General features: G+C 41.0%; 1 protein-coding gene across 7 annotated transcripts in view; it reads right to left on the minus strand.

Annotated features, from left to right (window-relative positions):
- LGR4 (leucine rich repeat containing G protein-coupled receptor 4) overlaps positions 1 to 22,782 on the minus strand; it is a 93,265-nt gene that overhangs the window by 48,659 nt on the left and 21,824 nt on the right. For 6 of the 7 annotated variants that reach the window (XM_062614212.1, XM_062614211.1, XM_062614216.1 and 3 more), the window contains one exon: positions 610 to 681. In XM_062614212.1, coding sequence (XP_062470196.1) covers positions 610 to 681 — 72 coding nt within the window. Of the gene's footprint in view, positions 1 to 609; positions 682 to 18,710; positions 19,902 to 22,782 lie in introns of those variants that run through there. The other variant, XM_062614217.1, reaches the window with a different exon arrangement.

Raw genomic sequence — 22,782 nt, forward strand, 5'->3', positions numbered from 1 at the left:
ACCAGGCACATGAGCCTTAGCACAGCTCAAGGATTCAGAAATCCAAGTATCACTTTAGTGAAACTTAATAAAAAGCTAAAGAAAAAACAAACAAACAAACAAACCAAGAAAAGAGTGAGGCGAGAGGAAGATGGGAAGTGGAGAATTATTTCTGTCAGGGAAACTAAAACCAAGAAGCCCTGTACCACAGAACTTGAATTTCTGATGTAGGTCAGGATGGGCTTGTGAGCACTGCACCTGCAGCCTAAGGGGGCAATGGGAGCAAGCTGCTCTGTAAATGAAACAACATATATTTTATGGAATTTATACAACAGCTATAGCGTAGCTCCTTCAGAAACTATGGTAATTACACACCTCTTGTGTTATCTTTGGATAACACTGTAATTAGTATGTGTCATCACTCTACCCATGATTAAAATAATTACCATAAAAAGCCCCTTGTAAGTAGCATTTACTGTTCCGGTTTCCAAACATGTACAGGATTATTTTTTTAAAGCATAATTGCTTTCTCTGTTCACAGCTCAACTCAACACTATTTCCCCACCCACCTTCCACTTCACACAGCCATCTGATGTTGTAGCAAAACCTGAACATGTGTGAAATACTTACAGCTCTTCCAAGTAGGGAAAGTTCTTGAATGCATCCTCCGGTAGCCTTGTGATGTTATTCATGCTGATATCTCTGGAGAAGAAAAGCAGACAGATTTATCAATAAACAGGAAAGGATTTTTACACTCCAGCAAAAGGAGGAGAAAAAGAAAGCTTAGGCAGATTGCATGACAACAACAACAAAAAAAAAAATAAATTCCAGCATCACACAGTAAGTAGTATCTCTTTCTAGTAATTTGCATCCCGAACTTTCCAAGCACAGTAATTTGAGAATCCAGCTGCAGCAAAGACCTATATAATGGAAAGCTGATAAAAGAGTTCTCTGACACCTCTAAGCAACAAAAAATTCCTGTGAAACTACAGGGTATGCATGGATGGAAGAGGCTCTACAGCACTCTTATCCCCAGTACTGATTTTTACCAACTTACATATGTACACGATTTTGAACCCAGATGATTAAGACCACTCTACAACCACATCATATGAAAACAATAATAATAAAAAAGACTGTGACCACCCACCATGCAAATTTTCATCCCACAGTGTCTTAAAAAAAATTAAGAAAAATATGCATTGGGACTTAATAAATAGCTTCTGGCAAACAGGGCTTCTGGAACAACTGACAAGAATAGCAGAAACATGTCCTAGCTCTACCACAGTCATTTTCCTTCTACAAAACTTATAGAAGTCCCTGAGGTAATAGTTTTAAGCAGATTTCATTCTCAGTCCGTGAGCAGAGACAGGCCGGCAGCAAGTGCTTACATGATAGGTATGCAGACCTGTTCAGCCTTTTTTCTTTCCAAAGGAGCAGTAAGTGGCAAAGCTGGTGCCATCACCTCAGTTCACACCTACATAACCATCACAGATAATCCCATCCTAAAGCAAGTTATTACTCATTGTGAATAAAAGTAGCATGAAAACAATTCAGTTTGATAATTAAACAAATAACTGCCTAACAATTCATGACATAACCCAAGTTCTTACTTTCCACTTGGTTACTGCTTTTTTTGGTTGTTTTTAATATGCAGTTTAACGAGCAAGTCAGTGAGACTACGTACAGCCCTGCTTCCACACGCTGTTCTGTAGCATCCATGTGCCACCTCCCCACAGATTTTGGGTAAAAAGAAACAAAACTAAATTACCCCTTCCATCTCACTGATAGCCAACCAGTAACACTGACACTCCTCTAGGAAGATCTTGAAAGGCTGGTGACTGCATGCAGGACAACAGATTTTGCTTGCCACTCAAAATGCTTAATGTCAGAATTAAGTACCTACTGCTAGGGCAGACATTCTCAGCCCATCCATAGCCACCTCTCTTTTCAAACATCTGCCTCAACTGCAATTATCACTTCTGATGAGGCAGAGAAAAGGCAATTCAGACTCTTCCTGCTATGCTGGGAAGGCACAAATTCCTGAAGAACTATTTTGTAGCAGCAAAAATACAGCCCAGGAGAAATAAAATGTTTCACATTCAGGATATCTTCCATGGCTCACACCCATGACAGGACTCGGTGCTGACCCTAGGAGATTTGAAGTCAGGCCTCTAAGGGGAACAAGGAGCATATGGAGGGGTTGGTGCTGCTTCTGTGCACAAACATCCAAGTCATTTGTGCCTCGTTTCATACTGTGACCCAATGCCACATCAGTACCATATAACCTACCAAAAATATTGCAGCAGCTAATTAAACCACTTTTTGCAAGAAGTGCCCACATTATTCCTCCAGCTGCCAGACCATACTGTCTAACATAGTTAATGAAAAAAAGTTTCCTTATTTATACTGACAACAGAATGCACTATTTAAAACACACCATAGTTACTGGGGGGAAAAAAATTTCCCCCACAGCAGTTGACAACGTCAACTGATGTCAGTGAATTAATGCTCAGATTAACAACTGGCAACTGGTCTGCTGGCCCTGACCTGGCAGCACAGGCTCTCAGCAGCACCTGATATGAACACTGCACTCTTACATGTAATCTAGATGAAACTGTTCCTTTAAACTAAATGTGTATTAAGTAGCAGGCCAAGGCTTCACTGCTCATATCCAGGCGTAAATCAAGAGAGTTATTCCCCAGGAGTTGTTAAGAGTATGCTAACGTAACTCAAGAGCAACTGTACACCAACATAACTCAAGACCAATGGTGGCTAAAATAAGGTTCAGCACATACAGACCAAACCAATTGTGAGAAAAGGACCAAGAAAATCCACTATGGCACAACCGACTCCTTCACTAAGCTCCAGAAGGAGCTGAACTAGAAGATCATTTACTTCTGAACTCTACAACCTGCATGCGCTTTAAGAGGTTCTTTGTGTCTCAGCAGTGGCTTGGGTACTGTAAGATGGTGCAGTTGCTGTGGGTGACGTTTTTCTTCTTGCTCAGGAAAGTAAATAAAAGTATGGCATACATGAATCGCCAGCTGTCTGCTCCACAGGAGTCTGCAACTTTGATTCACCCTACCTCCCACAGGCATTTTTCAAATTGTCATGAATACATGTGCTTCACACATCCAGGCCAGCCCCCTCCTTTCCAGAGGACTACACATCCCTGCCACTATCAACTAGGAAGCATTTATGAATAGAGCAGAAGAGCAAGCAGGGAGTGGAGACCCTACACGAATCCTAAGAAATAGTAACCCGTGCAAGCAAATCACAACTCTCTCAAAAGACTGTCCAGGTGATATAAAACCCTATCATTGTATATTAAATGGTGTTAATAAGTCAACAGTACATATCATCAGAAAGCACTTCATGAACAACTAACCATCAGCTGGTTGATGGTTTTGACTGCAACCACATCCGTTGCACTATGTGACAGCTCTTTGGTGCAGAACAAGTAAGAAATCACATCTGTCTGAAAGCAATGGTCTTGAAGTTCCAGAACAAAAAATGCCAGATTTTCACAAATGTCACATGCAATCCTAAACAAAGTCAATGGAAACCAGGTAGACCTACAGTATGGCTGAGATCCAAATTTGACACAATTTTAGCTTTCTCTGGGTTCTGAAATTAGCAAAGAATGATTTTTGCCTGTAAGTTAGCATCTACAATTTTCATATAGGGAGTGGACTCTTCAGATGTAAGCATGAAAAAGAACACCTTAATAATGAAGATGTGTAAAGCATCATCAAGATTCCCAAATCCTATTGAAATTTTTGTTTCAGCAGAGCTATACATAGAAAGATACACAAAGACACATTGCAATTCTTTAGCATTATCATGTCAATCTTCACAGACTTATCATGATACCTTGCTAAAAGTCTGGAATTATGACCAAGTTTCTATATTTGCCTTTACTGCAATCAATAGTCACTCCTACTCAGTAAAAAAGCCAATCTGTATAGCAGTAACTCAGACTTCCAAAGTTTCTTCATGATCACCACACTACTTCTAAATCAAATTTTGTTTAATTAAAAGCATTATGTAAAAGCAGTTTTGCTGCAGAAATTGTAAGTGTGATTGCAAATGCCTCACCCATTAACAGACTTGGGTAGAGCACACTTTGAAAAACTGCTAGATAAAATTAATCTTATCTGAAGTGCACTATCAGCAAAAAAACAACCCACATAGAAGGAAAACCACAAGGAATTGTAGAAGCCAAAATCAGACACTTGTTTTGTTTTTTAAATATATATGTATGTGTGTGTGTGTACACATATAGGTTTTTTAATTTTCACTTCACTCTACAGAATATCCTCAGTCGAAGAATGAGTTCAGGGGTGCAATTTTCTGGTAATAAAATATTAAGAAGTTCATGAGCTTCAATGCAAGAATTTACAAACAATATTATCAAACATCTGTATCACTAAAATTGGCTGACTTAATAATTACTCTTTAAAAAGTTTACCTATTTAATTTGGAAGACACTGGCAGTATCCATGGCAATGATGCTATCACACAACCGAAGGGTCATGTCAGCAGTTGCCTAATGCCTCATTTCAGAAAGACTCTGATGAAGGAACCTCACTGGATTGGGTTATTACACCCAGACCTAAGGCCCCCCAAAACAGCACAATGCCTACAAACCTTTTGATCACCACCAAAACACCACCACCAAAACACCACCCCCACAACACCCCCAACAAACACCAAAAAAGCCCCACAGTTGCCATAGATTTTACTGGCACACTGAAGTTATGACTCAGTATAAGAAAGGCATATCTTTAATTTCTTGTTCTCTTACCCCTTTTCAGAAAGATCTGTCAGCCCTGGCAACCTACAGCTTTGTCTTGAAATCAGAACTCAGCCTCATGGTTATATCTGGGGGTTTTTGCCTGGGAAGTCCAAAACAAACACAACAGCTTAAAGAGGCAAAAGACAAGGACAGAGATGCGGGCTTACGCCATGGATTTGTCAGGAAAATGAAGGAGAAGTTGGGGTAGACCTGCACCTTTCAGCAGCTAACCATTAACTGAGCTTATCTGTACAAAGCAGCCAGGCTAAATCTTCGGTCACTAACCAACTTTAACCAACACAGAGAAGTGGTAGATGTTCGCCATCCCTGGAAACATTCAAGGGTGTGATCAGGCAAGGATCTGGCATCAAAACTAAATGATGAGCAGCTGAAGGTGGTAATTTCTTTAGCAAAAAGAGGCTACATGTCAGGGATAACATGAATCACAGGCTTATAGTGACAACTGGTTTCACCATTTCAGGTAGGAGGGATGTAACACCAGAATATAAACAATAGCGTGCTCCTTCCTCCAGCGCTACTGCTGCCGTGGCTGCAGTTTTGAACAAATAAGGCTCTAGCACTTGGACAGAAGATTTATCCTTCTTCCAGGAAAGTAATACAGAACAGAGAAAAAAATCCCCACCAAAACACAACTAAAACAAGTACTGAACATGTTATTTCACTATGCCAGGTGCTGCAGAGACTAACTTTTACAGGCCAGAGGTGAAAAAGCCACAGTACTCCAGCAGTCATCTGTTCTTTGCAGTGGGCTTCAGCAGATTCCTCCAGCTTATTCAGACAGCTACTTTAATCATAGAATCATAGAATGGTTAGGGTTGGAAAGGACCTTAAGATCATCTAGTTCCAACCCCCCTGCCATGGGCAGGGACACCTTACACTAAATCATATCACCCAAGGCCTCGTCCAACCTGGTCTTGAACACTGCCAGGGATGGAGCATTCACAACCTCCCTGGGCAACCCATTCCAGTGCCTCACCACCCTAACAGGAAAGAATTTCCTCCTTATATCCGATCTAAACTTTCCCTGTTTAAGTCTGAACCCATTACCCCTTGTCCTGTCACTACAGTCCCTAATGAAGAGTCCCTCTCCAGCATCCCTATAGGCCCCCTTCAGATACTGGAAGGCTGCTATGAGATCTCCACACAGCCTTCTCTTCTCCAGGCTCAACAGCCCCAACTTTCTCAGCCTGTCTTCATACAAGAGGTGCTCCAGTCCCCTGATCATCCTCGTGGCCCTCCTCTGGACTTGTTCCAACAGTTCCATGTCTTTTTTATGTTGAGGACACCAGAACTGCACACAATACTCCAGGTGAGGTCTCACAAGAGCAGAGTAGAGGGGCAGGATCACCTCCTTCAACCTGCTGGTCACACTCCTTTTGATGCAGCCCAGGATACGGTTGGCTTTCTGGGCTGCGAGCACACACTGTTGGCTCATGTTCATTTTCTCATCAACCAACACCCCCAAGTCCTTCTCCGCAGGGCTCTCTAAATCTCTTCTCTGCCCAACCTGTAGCTGTGCCTGGGATTGCTCCCACCCAGGTGTAGGACCTTGCACTTGACACGGTTGAAACTTCATGAGGTTGGCATCAGCCCAACTCACAAGGGTGTCAAGGTCCCTCTGGATGGCATTCCTTCCCTCCAGCGTATCAACCGAACCACACAGCTTGGTGTCACCGGCAAACTTGCTGAGGGCACACTCAATCCCATTGTCCATGTCACTGACAGAGATGTTGAACAAGACCGGTCCCAACACTGATCCCTGAGGGACGCCACTCATTACTGGTCTCCAGCTGGACATTGAGCCATTGACCACAACTCTTTGCGTGCGGCCATCCAGCCAGTTCTTTAGCCACCGAGTGGTCCATCCATCAAATTGATGTCTCTCCAATTTAGAGACAAGGATGTTGTGTGGGACAGTGTCGAATGCTTTACACAAGTCCAGGTAGATTACATCAACTGCTCTACCCCTGTCCATCAGTTCTGTAGCCCCATCATAGAAGACCACCAAATTGGTCAGGCAGGATTTCCCCTTAGTGAAGCCATGCTGGCTGTCACCAAGCACCTTGCTGTTTTTCATGTGCCTTAGCATGCCTTCCAGGAGAATTTGCTCCAAGATTTTGCCAGGCACAGAGGTGAGACTGATTGGTCTGTAATTCCCTGGGTCATCCATTTTCCCCTTCTTGAAAATGGGGGTTATATTTCCCTTTTTCCAGTCATCGGGAGCTTCACCTGACTGCCATGATTTTTCAAATATGATGTCCAGCGGCTTCGCAACTTCATTTGCCAGCTCCTTCAGGACCTGCGGATGGATTTCATCAGGTCCCATGTACTTGTACACATTCCGATTTTTAAGATGGTCTCGAACCAGCTCCTCTCCTACAGTGGGCCCAAGGTCTTTATTTCCAGCTTAGTTTAGCAAAGTCCCCCGCTTTCACCCAACACTGACACATGAAGTCTTTACAAATACTTGTACATATAGTAACCAGCACAGATGCTTCCCTCTGCTGAAAATAGGCATCAAATGAGATAAAATAACTTGGCAGAGGATAGCACCTCTGCTAGATACAGTAAAAATACACAGTACCACATCTCCTCTCTGCATAAATTTAAACAACTGTTAAAGCGCCCAGCAGCAGAGACTTCAGAAACCTGAACTAGGCAATATAATGCACTTGAGCTTTTTTATTACACTCCTGTGCAAAAATTCCAGTCCCTGATGAGATATTTTGGTTGCCAGTTTGGAGGTTTTTTTTTAAAGATTCTTTATTCTATCACTAACCAAATTCAAACTCCCCCAGGCTTCAGGATGAGCAGAAATACTTCCCATCTCAAATGGCAATTTAGTAATTCTATCACATTTTAAAAAGAGAAACCCCTGCTTATCTTTAGGAAAGTGGCTTCAGTCACGGCTTCCATCTGTGGTATCAGGCAAAAGAGAATTAGATGAAATGCACAGCTTCTCACAGCATCTCCTGCAGGACACAATTCTCGCTCTCATTTTAAAGCATAGCCTCTACCATGAAGCAGCCTGAAGTTTATCCTAAACTTCCTAACGATGGCCGGAGTGGGATTCTGGCACAAACAGATTAAGGGAACAATAATTCTTGCACAAGAAGAAAAGCTGCAACAACAAAGAAAGACCACAAAATGGAAAACATAAGACTGCCTGCAGAGGGCTACAGAAAGGACAGGCAAAAAATGATAAACAAAATAGCCCAAGGTACAGGCTGAGACTAAAAGCTAACAACCCACGACAGATGATAGGCATTGGAAAAGAAAACTATGCCATCCTCCCTGGACTGAAGGACATTTAGCTGCTACAGCCTTGTTTTGATGATACCCACTGTTCTTCACTACATCTCCCCAGCCAAAAGGTATGCACATTTTATGCAAAGAAACCCTGCTTGCTACCCAACTCTGTTATGCCAGCACATCTAAAACTCAGACATGTGGGTGCTAAACTCTTGATCCTGTGTTGCAGCCTTGACTATCAACACCAGGATTTGCCCTGAACTGGGGGTGCATGCACCTTCCTACCTACCACATCCATGCACTCCATCAGAAGGCATGTTAACTACTTAAAATACTCCAAAAATACTGTACAAAAGTTCTTCAGCTGGAAAAACATGAAATATCTACCTACAGAAAAGGAAAACTACATTGCAATCAAGATTGGCTGCTTAAAATATAAAACAAAAATACTTTCCCCACCCCATGCTCCCCTGCACTTTGTTAATAGCTAACTTCTTTTTGGATATCACCTAACCTCTATCTTTTGTGAAGTTTAGAAGGAAAGAGGAAGAGGGAAGGAGAAAAAGAGAGAGAGGAGTGTCTGTTGAAGGAAAGAAGATCATGTTTCAACAAGGCACCTTTAAAATCCTATAAAATACTCCCTCTGAGCAAGCTTAACCTGTTTGTTGATAGATAATAGCATGTAATACTGTAGGCTCCATTCAGTCTTTTCCAAGGTCTGGGCACTCTGCCACTGAGTTATTTAATTATAACACTTACAAAATGATTTAGGCTGAGCTATCTATATTTGAATAAAGCCTTCCTACCTACTTGCAAGAAAACATTAGGTAAAAGGTCTTAGTCTTACATAAAATTCCCCAGGTATTCAGCTTCAGTAGTACTAGGAAAAGCTGGAGCTGTTAATATCTTTACAAACTACATTCAGTAAACCAGGTGCAAGTCAGCATGACAGAAAACATTCAGCAACAGTCAGCCACCAGTTACCACTGGGACCACTGATAGGTGGATAGTGTCCCAATTACATTAACATTCGTGAAGATCAACAAGACAAAGCAGCAGGTATTTTTGTCAGTATACCAGACCAACAATTCTATGCCAATTATCCAAAAAACAGGGGCAGAAGTAGATGCTGCTGTATGCCAGTCCTTCGAATTTGATCCAGGTCACATCTGCATTAACCAGCAGAACTACCTGGAGCAAAGGGTAGGCAGGGGAAGAAAGGAGAAGTCAGGGAAACTCAAGGCTAGACCAATCTAAGTTGTCCTGCAGTGCCACAGTTCTGAAGAAACACCTTTGGCATCAAACTCCTTGTAGAAATACACTCACATGATGAAAACCAACATAATTCAACGAAATCACACACTTCATCAACCAGTTCCAGGGGAAACCAGGAGCTGAATTACATCATAGTTTAGACCTGCTGTTCTGTCCTAGTTAGCCAATTCCCTCACAATGAACATAAAACCACTGAAGTGATACAGTAGATGAGTTTGTATTAATACTGTCCCATGTCTTAATTGTATTCAGTGTATAATGAAAACAGAGAAAGCCTAGAGGATCAGCAAGGAAATTCTAAGTAAATTAATTCCATTAAAAGTTTGGGTTGGTTTTTTGTTGTTTTACTCTACCTTTCTGATAACAAGCAGCAAACAATTCTGTTTCAGAAGCATCTCCTCACAGATACTGTTTGGAATGGTAATGGACTGCACCATGAATCCAATGAGAGCAGCTAAAATTCATGGGTATGTATTACAGGCAGACATGCCAATCCCAACAGCTAGAAATCATGAACAGAAGGCAAACAAAATTGCCATGTGTTGGAGGATCCCAGGTGAATTTTTCAGTCATTTGGAGTGGTTTTCTCAAAACAGACTGAAAATTGTCTTTCAGCTTTAAACTTCATTCATGCTATAAAAATGTCATCATTCAAGGCCTGATGTGGTTCTGGGCAGCCTGATCTAGTTGAATATGTCCCTGCCCATGGCAGGGGGTTGGACTAAATGACCTCTTAGGGTCTCTTCCAACCCAAACCGTTCTATGAATCTATGAATCAAGCAGAGGAAATCTGACGCTTACAGAGAGGCCTATACTTGGGGAAGTGTTTGGGCTTGCAGTAATGTTTGAGTTTAAAGAAAAAGTTAAAGTAATACACTAAGTAATTAATTTCTTACCTTTTATATACTACCTACATCTGTTACTGCAAGGTTTGGCTACCTCAGCCTTTACTATTAGCTAATGTTTATATGGTAATAGGACACTGATGCCCCAATATGTTAGACTGGTATTGTATTTAACATTTACCTTCAACCAGCTTCTGACAGCTCTGCACAACTGCCAGCGCCCATCTCTCACCAGGAAGGGCCCAGCTCAAGGGCACCTCTGGGTATGCCAACAGCCAAGGACTCCACAGCATTAACTATCCGATATCCTCCAATCCTCACTGCCATGCCCCAACACATTTTTCTCCTTCTAATCCTCACCTATTGTTACTTTTAACATGGACAAAGTTGTTAATGAAAAAACAAGATGTAAGATTTGAAACTAATTATTGCATTAATATACATTTTTCTCCTTGTGATTCCATCTCTCCCCAGGTACCTTAAGTATGGTCCTACTGCTTTTGACATGACACGAGACCTCCAACACTTAAAAAGGCACAGAAACCTGTTCTGTATTCACAGCCCATTTTGCAGTTACAAAAAGCCTAGCAACCATGCCATTTCTTCAATTATGAGCATGTTTCTTTTCCCACTTCTTCTAGGAAACATTCTTGTAAGAAAGGATATATCCAAATACTTAAAGCCTTAGTCAACATCTGCAGTGACTAGCTAAATAAGACAGAGGTTGCATTCCCACCCAGCAAATTCACTTGCCATTTCCTAAGTACTCATACTATCTCTCTAATGAGCACAACGTCTTATCATCTCTTGTTTGTATTGCAACAAGAAGCTAAGGGCCCTAGTTCAACATATCAACGTGATTGGCGCTGTACAAATATGCAATTGGAGACACTCCTCACCTAGAACTGAATTTGCTGCTTAAATGGACTAGACAAACAACAAATGGACAAGAAAACAGGCACAGAAAGGTGCGGTAAGCTGCCCAAAGTTGCCAGCAGAGCCTGGAGTCCCCTCCAGTAACTCAATGCTGCTCTGATGTGCTATGCTCAGCAACTACCCACCATGTCCTTTTCAAAACAAATTAATTACCTTTCTTTTTCCTGGGTTTTGGGGTTGTTTTTTTGGGGGGTTGTTGGGGTTTTTTTAGCAGAACAGGACAGGAGACTCTTTTGACAGTTTCTCCTTTGCTAGATGTAGGTTCACTCCAATCGGTAGCAGCAGAAAGAAATTACATTCTAACAGCTATGCAAGAAATTAAGTGCAGTGTTTCCATCCGCTTTTTTGTGGTTCAAACTAACTGGAACATTTGTGCCACTGCTCACTTGGGGATGAAGCACTTAAACTGCTTTTCCTTGGAAGCAATCAAACATCAGACTACCCACCAACCCTGGCTATTAAGAGGGAACTTAGTTACTCAAAAGTTTTAGCAAACAGGGGTACATGGAGCTCTTTCTCAGTACAAATAAAAAATAAATAAAAAAAAAAATTAACCCCACATAAATCCTATTGATTCCAGTAAGCTTTTAGCATTTTGCTGAAATAGCACCTACATTTTCACTGACAGCCACAGAAAGGCTGAAAAAATTCAGACAAGTCTCCTCCTGCAAGGGAAGTAACATCCTCCTTTCCCCCACCATATCTCCAAGTTATTTCTCCTGCCTCCTCCTTCCCACGTCACATCAACCTGTTAGTTTTTTATTTTCTCTTTTGTTTCTTCCAATGATGTCTTAGCTTTCTTTCAGCCACAGTAACTAGCTCTAATGTACCCTATTCATGTGTCAATCAAGCCATCATCAAGATCTTAGAGAGAACAATACTTGTATGCAAAGGCCTATTTGGAACTGGTATTTGAGTCACTGCAGGCCAGCCATTAAGCAATCACACATACGGTTAATGGCCTATGTTGACACATGGTGGGGAATTAACCCAGAAAAAAATTCCACTGCGTTATTATGAAAGAGATCATATCCTGAAATAGGACTATAGCACAAGTTAACATACTCTTCGGTTAATTTTTAAGAGTCACACATTTGGTGCAGATTACGGGCTGAAGGAAGGGTTTATTGTAAACTGGAGGAGGAAATAAAATGTCTTTCAGTGCAAGAGTATTTCCCTTACATAGTTAAGAGATTATTTATAGCTGATAGTAAAATTATTCATTATTCATGGTTTTGTAATTAATTACTCTCCAGAATACAGGAATACAGGGAATTGAGTACAAAAAAATATCAGGCTGCGAGTGTGACAGGCACATTGATCAAGTAATCTGAGGGCAAGCCAGTGCTGAGATACTCTTCCTATATTTGTGAATATCCATCACAAAATAGGAATAATTAACCTGTGCAAGACCATGAAGAAATCCATGAACAAAACCAAGCAGGAACTCAGATCATCCACATCCCGGATCTCTAACCAACCTTCCATGTGCTGCTAGGGAAACTACTAGGAAACTACCAGGGAAACCCCCTGCCAAGCTGCTAGGGAAGCTCCCAGCACGGCTTCATCACAGCTACTTTCTGGCTTGAAAGTTGTTTAAAATCATGTAGACAAAGTAACGTGGCTAACCAAGACTCCAAGAGTAACCACAGATTAAAATGTCAGCAAGATCATCATAAGCATTTGGTGACACACCCCTCAGATACACAACCACTTGAGGTAACACAGACTACAGGGGACTTCAGGAGAGCAGTGAAAATCTGTAAGGACCAACATTTTCCAGAGGACCGCTGCAAAGCACCTTTGCCAGGTGGACTCATCATGCCTTGCAACTAGCACAGCAGTTGTTTGGGGGCTGAAATCTGAACAATGTCATTATTTCATGCCAATTGCATGTTTTGTGCACTTTACCCAGTTTGGCTCCTGTCTCCAGACAGTACAGCTCAGGCTATGCACAAAGCCAAGGCAAGTTGTATATCTGGCAAGGTGTAAACCTGGCGCAAGCATTCAAAATGCTATCCTCCTCTTAGCAAATATTCTGTTTTTCATTGATGTCTCTTCCAGCTATGGAAAACTATGAAGAATACTTTCATGCCTTCATCCCATTTAACAACCCATAAACTGGCTGAATAACAGCTCTCCAAGTAAGGGGCTTGAAACTGGAATCATCTTTGCCCAAAACACACACGTCTAAACCATTCATTACTATCACCATTTCTGGAAAGGCTTGAGATGATTTGTAAAAGCCACTGAAATAAGCAGAAGGATTTTTTCTTTTTTTATTATTATATTTTAATCCATAGCTCTCCACACATAAAGGGTAATAGAGAACAGAGCAACAGACTACATGTTTAAGGCTTCAAACTATTACATCTCCAGGGTGTAGTCACATGATATGTTTTCTTTCTCACAAAGGAAATTGGCTTATATTCCTACCGCTTTCCACCTCCACAGTAGGAACTGTTTACAGGCAGCATTCTATAATCAGATCATTGTAATAATCTGGATTTAAGCAAAAACATTACTGGGTTTTGGCCTGTTATTGGTTTTTTGGATAGGGTCAGCTTTCTTCTCCATTATGGCCTTGGAGAGAGCTGTACCAGCACAACTATGGAACAGCAGACGCCTGTGGCAGTAGGAAAGAGGAAAGGTACTGAAAGAGACAGTGGGAACTTTGCGCTAAAAGCAAACATAATGTGTAGCTATGCCTGTGATGAGATCAACACCAGATTCCCTAATGGCGTTTTACAGAAAGGTATTTGTCATGTTTTAAGTAAATAAAGTTTAACATTGTGTTTGCAACCAAGTTAAAATAGGGCAGCACTGACAGTTGCTGCAATTGGCTTTACCACCGGGGAGTCATACTGAACCATCAACCACCAAGATAACTGTCATTTTTAAATTACTCGAACTTTGACTTTTCTTTAATGAGTTACATAAGCCCCAGGTTAGACAAACATGCACGTCTTAATTTAAATCACATATTGCTAAACTGAACACAGCCACTTTACCTGTTACCAAGCCACGGTTTTATTCACTACTATTGAGGAAGTTCTCAAGCATTTTCTTCCTTATCAAAAACTTCTGTGAAGAACCATTGCTGAAACACTAGGAACATCACCAAACTATGTCATCTAACCAGTTTAATGAGATCTGTGTGTCCGCCCCTCCAGCCTCGGGTCCTTGCTGCATAACCACAAACACCTACAAAGCATGTTTCATTCCATTCAACAGCTTCAAGGGCAATGCCATAAAACTTAAACCGCCTCTACATGACTGTAGGGAGCCACACTCACCCTTTGGACTCCAAGGACACCAACATCTTCCTCCACCTAGCAACACGGTATTTACTACAACAAACATTTCACACCAAAACCTCCCCGTTACAACTCCGGACAGAGCTTCAGTTCCTTGCCCCAGCAGATACTCATTTTGTGGGTTTGGACAGGTTGATTCCCCTTCCCAAACCCCAGGTTCAAAGGAGAATAATCTTTTTTGCATCTCTGCAAGGAAGGGGAGGATAAAGCTGCTGATGTTTCTGAGCTGCCAGACAGAGCCCAGCACTTCAATCTGATAGAAAAGCAATGCTATCATTACACACATATATTCACATCAAAATCTTCTGTTGCATTTTCACTCTGTGTTTTTGCTCTGTTACAGAAAGAGAACACCAACAGCTACACATCCCATTTTATAAAAATGCCAACTTTAGTAACTCTAAGTACTCTGGATTTTATTCATTTTCTTCTGGTTTATTTTGGTCTCCTAGTCTGTCCCACTCAATGTTTAGAAAGTAACCTGAGCCTCAGAAGTCTGGGTAAGCCCTACATTTTTAGAAGGCTACAAGCAAAAGAGCAAAATAAGAATGGTGTATGAACACAGTCACACAATGAACCCAGAAGACAAAATGTAAACATCTCAATCAGTCCAAATGTATATACAACAGGTTCAGCATCTAAGACTTTTTTTCACTTGCACATAACATATAACATGTAACTTGGACGTAACTAAAAATTATTTCTAGAGGAAAAAAAAAATTAATCTTTTCCTGCAATACAGCACTATAATTATCTACAGACTGTGGGAAAACTAAAAGCACACAGTACAGCTTTCTAGTGTCAAAACAGATTTTGTGGCAGCACCTGGAATGGCCTTTATAGAACCAAAGGTGCTTTTACACAGGAATTTCTAAGGCATCTTAAAGTAGCTGACAAAGCACATTTTTATACGATGTAAAACTCAGGTTATGGAAAATATTGATCATCAACTACCGCACAGTACCTGAACAGAAGAATAATTTCCACTTTGTGACATTTGAAGGTTAAAGTCTGCCTGAAACGCTCTGAAGTTGATACCTTCACCAGATGGTAAAGAGAGGGTTGCCGCCTATTGTCAAGATGTGTAGCTCCAGACAAGAATCCAAACAGCTTCCCAAGCTTTAGAGTTACTGTGGTTTCAGCTACATTCCTCTTTATATTTGAGATGGATGGTCAAGGCCCTTACACACATAAATACATGGGCTGAGCATCCACCTTACATTCCAGTGACCCTTAGACACAAATTGAAATTAAGAGTGCACTGGCAGACATTTTGTCCAGCTTTCGAGAAGAACTATAGGTTCAGGTTCTACTTCCAACAGTATAGGATTGAACAAGGGATATCAAGGAAGCATTTTAAACCAATTTTATTTCTGCTTGTATAATGAGAGTCAGGAATTATCTCATTCTTACCTGACTTAGAGCAAATTACTTCATTTCAAGAAGCACAAAGTATGCTTTCCCTTGTGAAAAAACAGAACTCTCTGCTCAGTGGTTCAAGTGGTACAAGGCTTTTATCCCCTCCCACCTTCCCAAATTCTATTTGCTGTCATGTTAAAGCAACATAATATGCTTTATTAAATGTTCATGATGTAAATCATGAACTGCAAATCAAAGTTCATGATTTACAGCGACACAGCACCTGTGGTGGGCACATACATAGCGGTGGGTTTTCTCCCCCAAAGGCTGCAGTAAAAACCATTTAGCAACATCACAGAACTGCACACATTTGCATCACTCATATTCTTGAGAACTTGGTGAAGGTACAGCCCTACCACTGACACCATCCAACAGATAACAAAAGCCCACACAGCCACATCCTCCAGAAAAGATGGATCCTCCATCAAGAGCCTCAAGTGAGGCTGTCTGCACCATGCCAAGCTCATGGGGGACACAACTAACTTCAGTCAATGTGGGCTGGCAATACAGGGGCAACTGGCAGGAGCAGTCATGTCTGTAAATAGCAAGCCATTCAGTGAAAAAAAAATGTAAAGGAAAATATTCAATCTGGATGAAGAGAAACCAACTGAAAGCACAAAAGCTCTTAAGGCACCAGGAGATGAAGGATTAATGTCCTCAAACAGCTTCCAACCTCAGAAGTCTGAAGGACAAAAGGCAAGACCTGCAGCAGAAAGCCACATAAGATGACGAGCACCGCCTTTTTTATATATATACTTTATGAGGAACCATGCCTGGATACAGATTTTAGATGGCTACACAAAGAGGCTACCACAACCACCAAGAGGCCTCTTGAGCAGCTAACATGCCGAGAAGTCTTTCAGCATAACAAACCAAGATGGATCAACTCTGACTGCAACATGGGTCCTTCCTCAATATTTGCCCCCAACTGGAAGAGAATTCTCCAGAATCAAACCAGTTGGTGAACCCGGCTATTCATCAACCAAGTCTTTTCACACACTTAAACTACAAGTAGAAGCTCAAAGAATCAAAGAAACAAACAAACAAAAATAGGGAGAAAGGAAAAAATTTGGAATTTAAAAAGCAAGAGGTGTGGGAGAGGATTTTAAAACGTACTGGTCCAACCAACAGAGATGTAGGAGAAGGGATGGCAAGTCTGAGGCACAGCGACACTTTCTGAGGTCCCTAATAGCATGCAGACATGTATTTTAGGAAGTCTGCCAACAGCAACCTGCAGAGGTTGTCCCTCTATCACTATGGCATACAAAGCAACAAGCATAGCCTGAGCTGGCAGCCATAAGATGGTTAATACCCACTGCACACGAATTAGAAAACCCCCTACAGTTAAAATTAACTGCAATTGCAAAGAAAAAGAAAATACAAAAGAAATAAGAGGAGAAAAAAGAAACCCAAAAAACTGCACTCTCTCAGACGCCCCGGGAAAAAGCCAAGTACGCTGTTATCGGGGGGGACAATACATTCCCATTCCACAACAGCATATTCACAGTAGTTTTCAATCAACATCTACACAAGTCACTGGGGGGGGAGGAGAGAGAGAAAAAAAAAAAAAATCTGTTTTCTTTCATACAATTCCACAAAAATAACTGTCATCACAACCATCCTTGTGGCAGAAAAGTCCGTATTTCCCTGCAGTGAAATCCGTCTGCAGCTGCCCTGTGGAAAAGACAGGCAATAATTGGCTTCTTTCACCTCTGTTAACCACGAACAAAAGTGTCATTCAGCTCCCAAATGGACAGAAGGCACCAATGGATGGTCAGCTCGCTGAGCCAATGGGCTGGAATAACAATAACCCTGTAGCATTTTCTTTTTCCTTTTGTTTAGTCTTTCAAAGCCCTTAATTAAGACCCTCACAAAGCACCCCTACAGACTTCTTTCAATGAAGCATTACACGCCTGTTTTCTTGTATTTAAGGAAGAAAAGTAACAGGGATTTCTGAAACACATTAAGCAGTACACACAATTTCCATGTATTCACAACTGAAATACTGTTACATTTTAGCTTTTAAATATTATCGTCCATAAAAAGAAGTTCAAGCTTACTGTACCCACTCTTTGCTGTACATCCATTGCTATGTCAAAAACAACAATTAAATACAGGTAGCCATAAATCTGGTGTAACTGCAACAGCTCACCCCAATCTTTCGCGAGCCAGCAGCTCCCAAAACGAAGGCAAGTGGAACGAGGCATGTTGATGCCTGGGCATCCCAAAGCAGGCAGCTGAGAAAGGATGGGGTAACGTAGGGAACTAATTTGTTGCGACTGCACATGACGCACTGGCATTGTCTGAAAAATCAGAGCTGGTGAAGGCAAAGGTATATTCCCTGCTGGGTTTGGTGACCTTCCATACAATTCAGTATCTGCTGTCATTTAATATACATGAAGGTAATCTGTACTCCATTATTCACAACCAAACTGATGGAATACCAGTGTTTGTGTATTAAACAGGACATCTGAGGACTACTACTGCTTTCTGGCAGCACAGGCAGTTGCTGCTGAACAGAAGTGCTATAGAAACTTCCTAGAAATATCAGAGTACACAGCAGCAGCTCTTTTCTTGAAGGTCATTTCCCCCAGCCACAAACAGGAAACAAAACAATCCTAAGAAAACACCACTGAATTATCATCCTTGTAGGTGCAGGCTACTTTGGCCAAACCTAGTCACCATGTCCTTTCCCACCCTAAACCAGCCTCAGCAGCAGGCTAACATGGCCCCTGTTTTTGTGAGGCACCCAGTGCAGTGAAGGGTGCAAGGGTGGGTAAGGAGCATCAGGTACAACTTAGGACCTAAGGAAGCCATCACCAGCCAGCAATGGTCGAACCCCTCCAGCATGATGCAGCCCCTCACCATTGCCTTGTAAATATTCTTGGCCTGTGAAAGGTGGCATCTGGGCAGCTTCCTTGCATTAGACCAGTCCAGAGATAGAAGGTGCAGCCAAACAGGGTCAAAATTATCAGCAGACAAAAGAAAAAACAACAGGCTGAAGCTCTGGTAATCTCCAAAATGCTCTCTTCCCTGAAAGAGAACAGGAATGGCCTTTTTCTCACTGACAAAACCCCACACAACACGAAGCAGGAACAGAACAAAGACATTTCTATTACTAATACCAATCTGAGTGAAGACAAAAAAGCAATGGTTTAAAACCCCCCTCTACACTACCTACATATCCAGCAGGCATTCTTTAACACGCAGCACCTGCTATAAAGGCCACATACATCTAGTCAAAATGCAACGGGGTATAAATCAGTTTAGACCTTTTTTATTATTTTTATTTTTTATTTTTTTAAAACATACCAGCGTTAGCTGCATGTATCCATATGCAACACAGACAAGGAAGAAACTTGCCTTTCAGAAATGGCAATCTAGCAGCAGTACTTGGTGATTTTGCTTTTCAAAGTCAGACTGGCCTATTTAGGTACTACAGACCAAAATCTCTCCTAGTCAGACCTCAGACTACTGAATTAAGGTCACAAGAAATAACACAAGATCATCAATTGTGCTGCATGGACGTTGTTCCTGTTTCCTACTACTACAAGAAAATATGATGTAACTGTACTAAAAGGCAAGAATAAAATATATTTTTTAAAAAAGACAATGTCTGCATGACTTGGTTTTGAAGGCCCAACTCTAAGCACATATTCTTGGAAAGCCTGTTCATGTGCCTTTATGTGCCTTTATCAGAATGTGTTGTATCACTGACCTTGACCATGATTATTTACCAGAGGAGTTCAGGAGGAACTCCTGATCAACAGCAAAGAGAAGTAAGTTAAATTCTGAAAACAAGCATGAAATGTCATTCTGAATGCATCCAATTGTACCAGCCACAATCCAAATTCATATAATGCTGATAAAAGTCTCATGAGAGCATCTGATAAAACTGCAATACAATGTTAATATTCACCACTGCAGTATAATGTAAAAAAAGCAAAACAAGACCCAGCCTCTCCCATGCTACCCCAAAGCCCCAGATACAGCTCCAAGTGCCCAGGACAGGGGGATCTCGGTACCTAAACAGCCAAGGTCTTAAAATACAACAATCAAAACAAACAAAAAAAAAAAGAAAAAACAACAACGAACCCCCCCCCCCAAAAAAAAAAATCCCTGTGAGGCCCTCTCCAGCATGACTTTGTCACTTTGTCAGTCAGGAATCGCATCCCAAACTGGATAGTTGTGCTAACCAACTTTAGTAGTACAGCTGTGGACTTGTGGATTCTGCCCCGACATGAATAAAAATACTACTACTTACCACTGCTGACCCAAGAATATAAACTAACTAAAAATTAGAATATTTCTCTAATTTTCAAGGAAAAGGCATACAAGCAAATGAAGTATTTCACAGAAACCTTCAGCCAAAATAAACCGACAGCCATCACTTGCCATAAGTAAGAGGTCAAAGAAGCACTTATTACTCGTAAATTTCTTGAAAAGGTAAAGTTCTCTCTTTAATTCAACTCTGTTCTCAGTATTTACACAACTACACCTATTTAAAACTGAGTAGATTTTAATCACTAAACTGGCAAGAAAAAAACCTACCACACTTAATGCAAAAGAACATTGCAAGTATTTACATGAAAAACAAAGACCTACCACAATACCTATCCAGCCCACACTCTCAGCAACAGAGATTAAGGCTTGTCAAGTTTAATCATGTACATTAGATCAATTTTTTTATATAAACGCATCTGATGCATGTGTGATGGAAAAGCAAGAGAGCCACAAAAGGCAATCAAGTAATCCACCTGCATTTCTAGCCTGCTTGTAGACAGAAATAGCACATGAATCTTTCCAGCATTATGCATCTTATAGATTAACTCCAAGAAGAAAATTGGGCTTGTGAACCCTTATCTCCTTCTATCTCCACACAACAAACATGGGTACATTTTAACTTCATCATTGCTATCCTCCAGGCATCCATTGCTATCCTCCAGCTCTTACCTAAAGGCCATAGGTCAAAGCAAAACCCTTTCTGATGTATAAACCTATGTTGCAGTGAAGACAACTATAATGGATGCAAGGTGGACAAAGAATACCCCTCCCAAGCTCCATTAATAAAAAGATCTGGTTTTTCTTGTTCTCGCTTGCTTCAAAGAAGTCCGGTTTCTTCTGCCTTGAAAGACTATGGGTTTTACTGAATCAGTAAACTGGGGCCAGTAAAACTTGCCATGCAGCTCAAAACCTGTCTCTAATATGGACAACTGAGTACGACCAACACCCTGTTTTTCTCATTACCAATCTCATCGCATATTAAGACCAACATAGCAATTTTTCCAACCTATCACCAGCAAAAAAGGTCATTATTCCATCTTAATAATAGCACTGAATATTCAGAGGTCCAAGACATGGAACCTTCTGCTACTTTTCATTATATTTACCACAAAATAACTAAATAAGAACAATTTTTATTTACATTTTTCTCTAACAGGTTTACAGTTTATCTATAGTAAAGCTGGTAGAGAAGGAAGCATCCCCATCCCTTTGACGTATCGTATTTTCTGTAGCATACAGGCTGATTAAAGTTGCAGAAGACAAAGCTTTTAGAACTAATTCTGTACTACTCATTCCAAGAAATGATCAGTCTTACCTCCTCTAACTACCATCAACTTAAAATTATTTTAACAATCTATTTATCCACTTTAGTCCTGCTGGTCTTTACTATTCCTGTTTTCTTTCCCCCATGCTATGCATTAGGAAGAACAGCATTAGGAGGAATCAGAAGGATATAACCCTGAGAAATTTCCACAGGATTAAATATGTATTTCTTTGCTATCACAGGAGCAATCAGTCTGGCAGCATTGCATCACATTCATCTCATAAGGAGTTATTCTCTTTTGACATTTAAATAGTGTCTGACTAAACAACAGCTGCTAGTAGAAATGGTAGAATTAATGGATGCCATTTGCTAAAGTCAGTGCCCTTTCCTTTTTAGCTGTCCTGTCCCATTACAGTACCAAGAGGCAGTGTTAACTAGCGCTTTTCCGCAGAGCCCACACCACCTTCAGCAAAGGGAGAAATATTTGGAGCTTGCTAATGCAGTACATCTAGCAGTTGAGTTTCAGCAAACTGAAGTTTAACATGCTATGCAAAAGGTATAAATTATGCTTCCAAGACAGCTCCAGGCACTGCCTTGTTTGGAGTTGCTTACTGAGCAGCTACATTTCTCCAAACAAACTAATGTGCAGAAGGGTAAAGGGCAGTGAAGGTAATTATTGGAAGGAAACCTCTCCCAAGGTCAGCAAAGAATAATTAAGCTTGTGCATGTTAAATCACATAGGGGAAGTGAACACTGAAGTAATCGAGTGTTAAGTGATAGCAAGACCTATCTTCGATCTTTTCGAAAGGAAATTAAGGAAGGGGGTAATCTAAAGCACGACTGTTTAGACAACACAAACGCAGTATCCCCAACCTTCATTTAGAGTTCTTTGCATAAATGTGAGTTATTTGTAAACATACATGTTTCCCCTACATACTCACATGCATAGCACCCCCACAGCAGAGAAAACTTTCAGTAACCCAGTAATTAAATGAGTGTGCTGAAACCTAAAGCAGTTCAACTGCATTCTGCAAGCCTGGATCCAACATAGTTACCTATCGCTCATTAATCTCTCTGCAGATAAACAGATAAAAATGCTTAAAGTACGACCAAGATTTTCAGCTTTTAAGATGCCTCTTATACTTCAACTGCAACGGTGTTTTGGAATCCACCCCAGCTAAATGAATGCAACATACAGGAATAAGTGCTACGAGTTCCTAGTCTAGTCCTTCCTCAAAAGTCCTGGGTTGTTGTGTGAAAACTGAATGAAAGTCACTTGCACAACCCTGAAAAGTTGGTGAAGAAAAGCTGTAACAGAATCTTCTCCTCCTGGACTTCCGAGTTGCCTGTCTGGGGAAAAGAACCTAAGACATGAACCATGCACTGTTG

The sequence above is a fragment of the Pezoporus occidentalis genome, unplaced genomic scaffold (genome assembly GCF_034315485.1).
Source record: "Pezoporus occidentalis ecotype Australia unplaced genomic scaffold, CSIRO_AGI_Poc_V1 ctg173, whole genome shotgun sequence".
Lineage (NCBI taxonomy): Eukaryota > Metazoa > Chordata > Aves > Psittaciformes > Psittacidae > Pezoporus > Pezoporus occidentalis.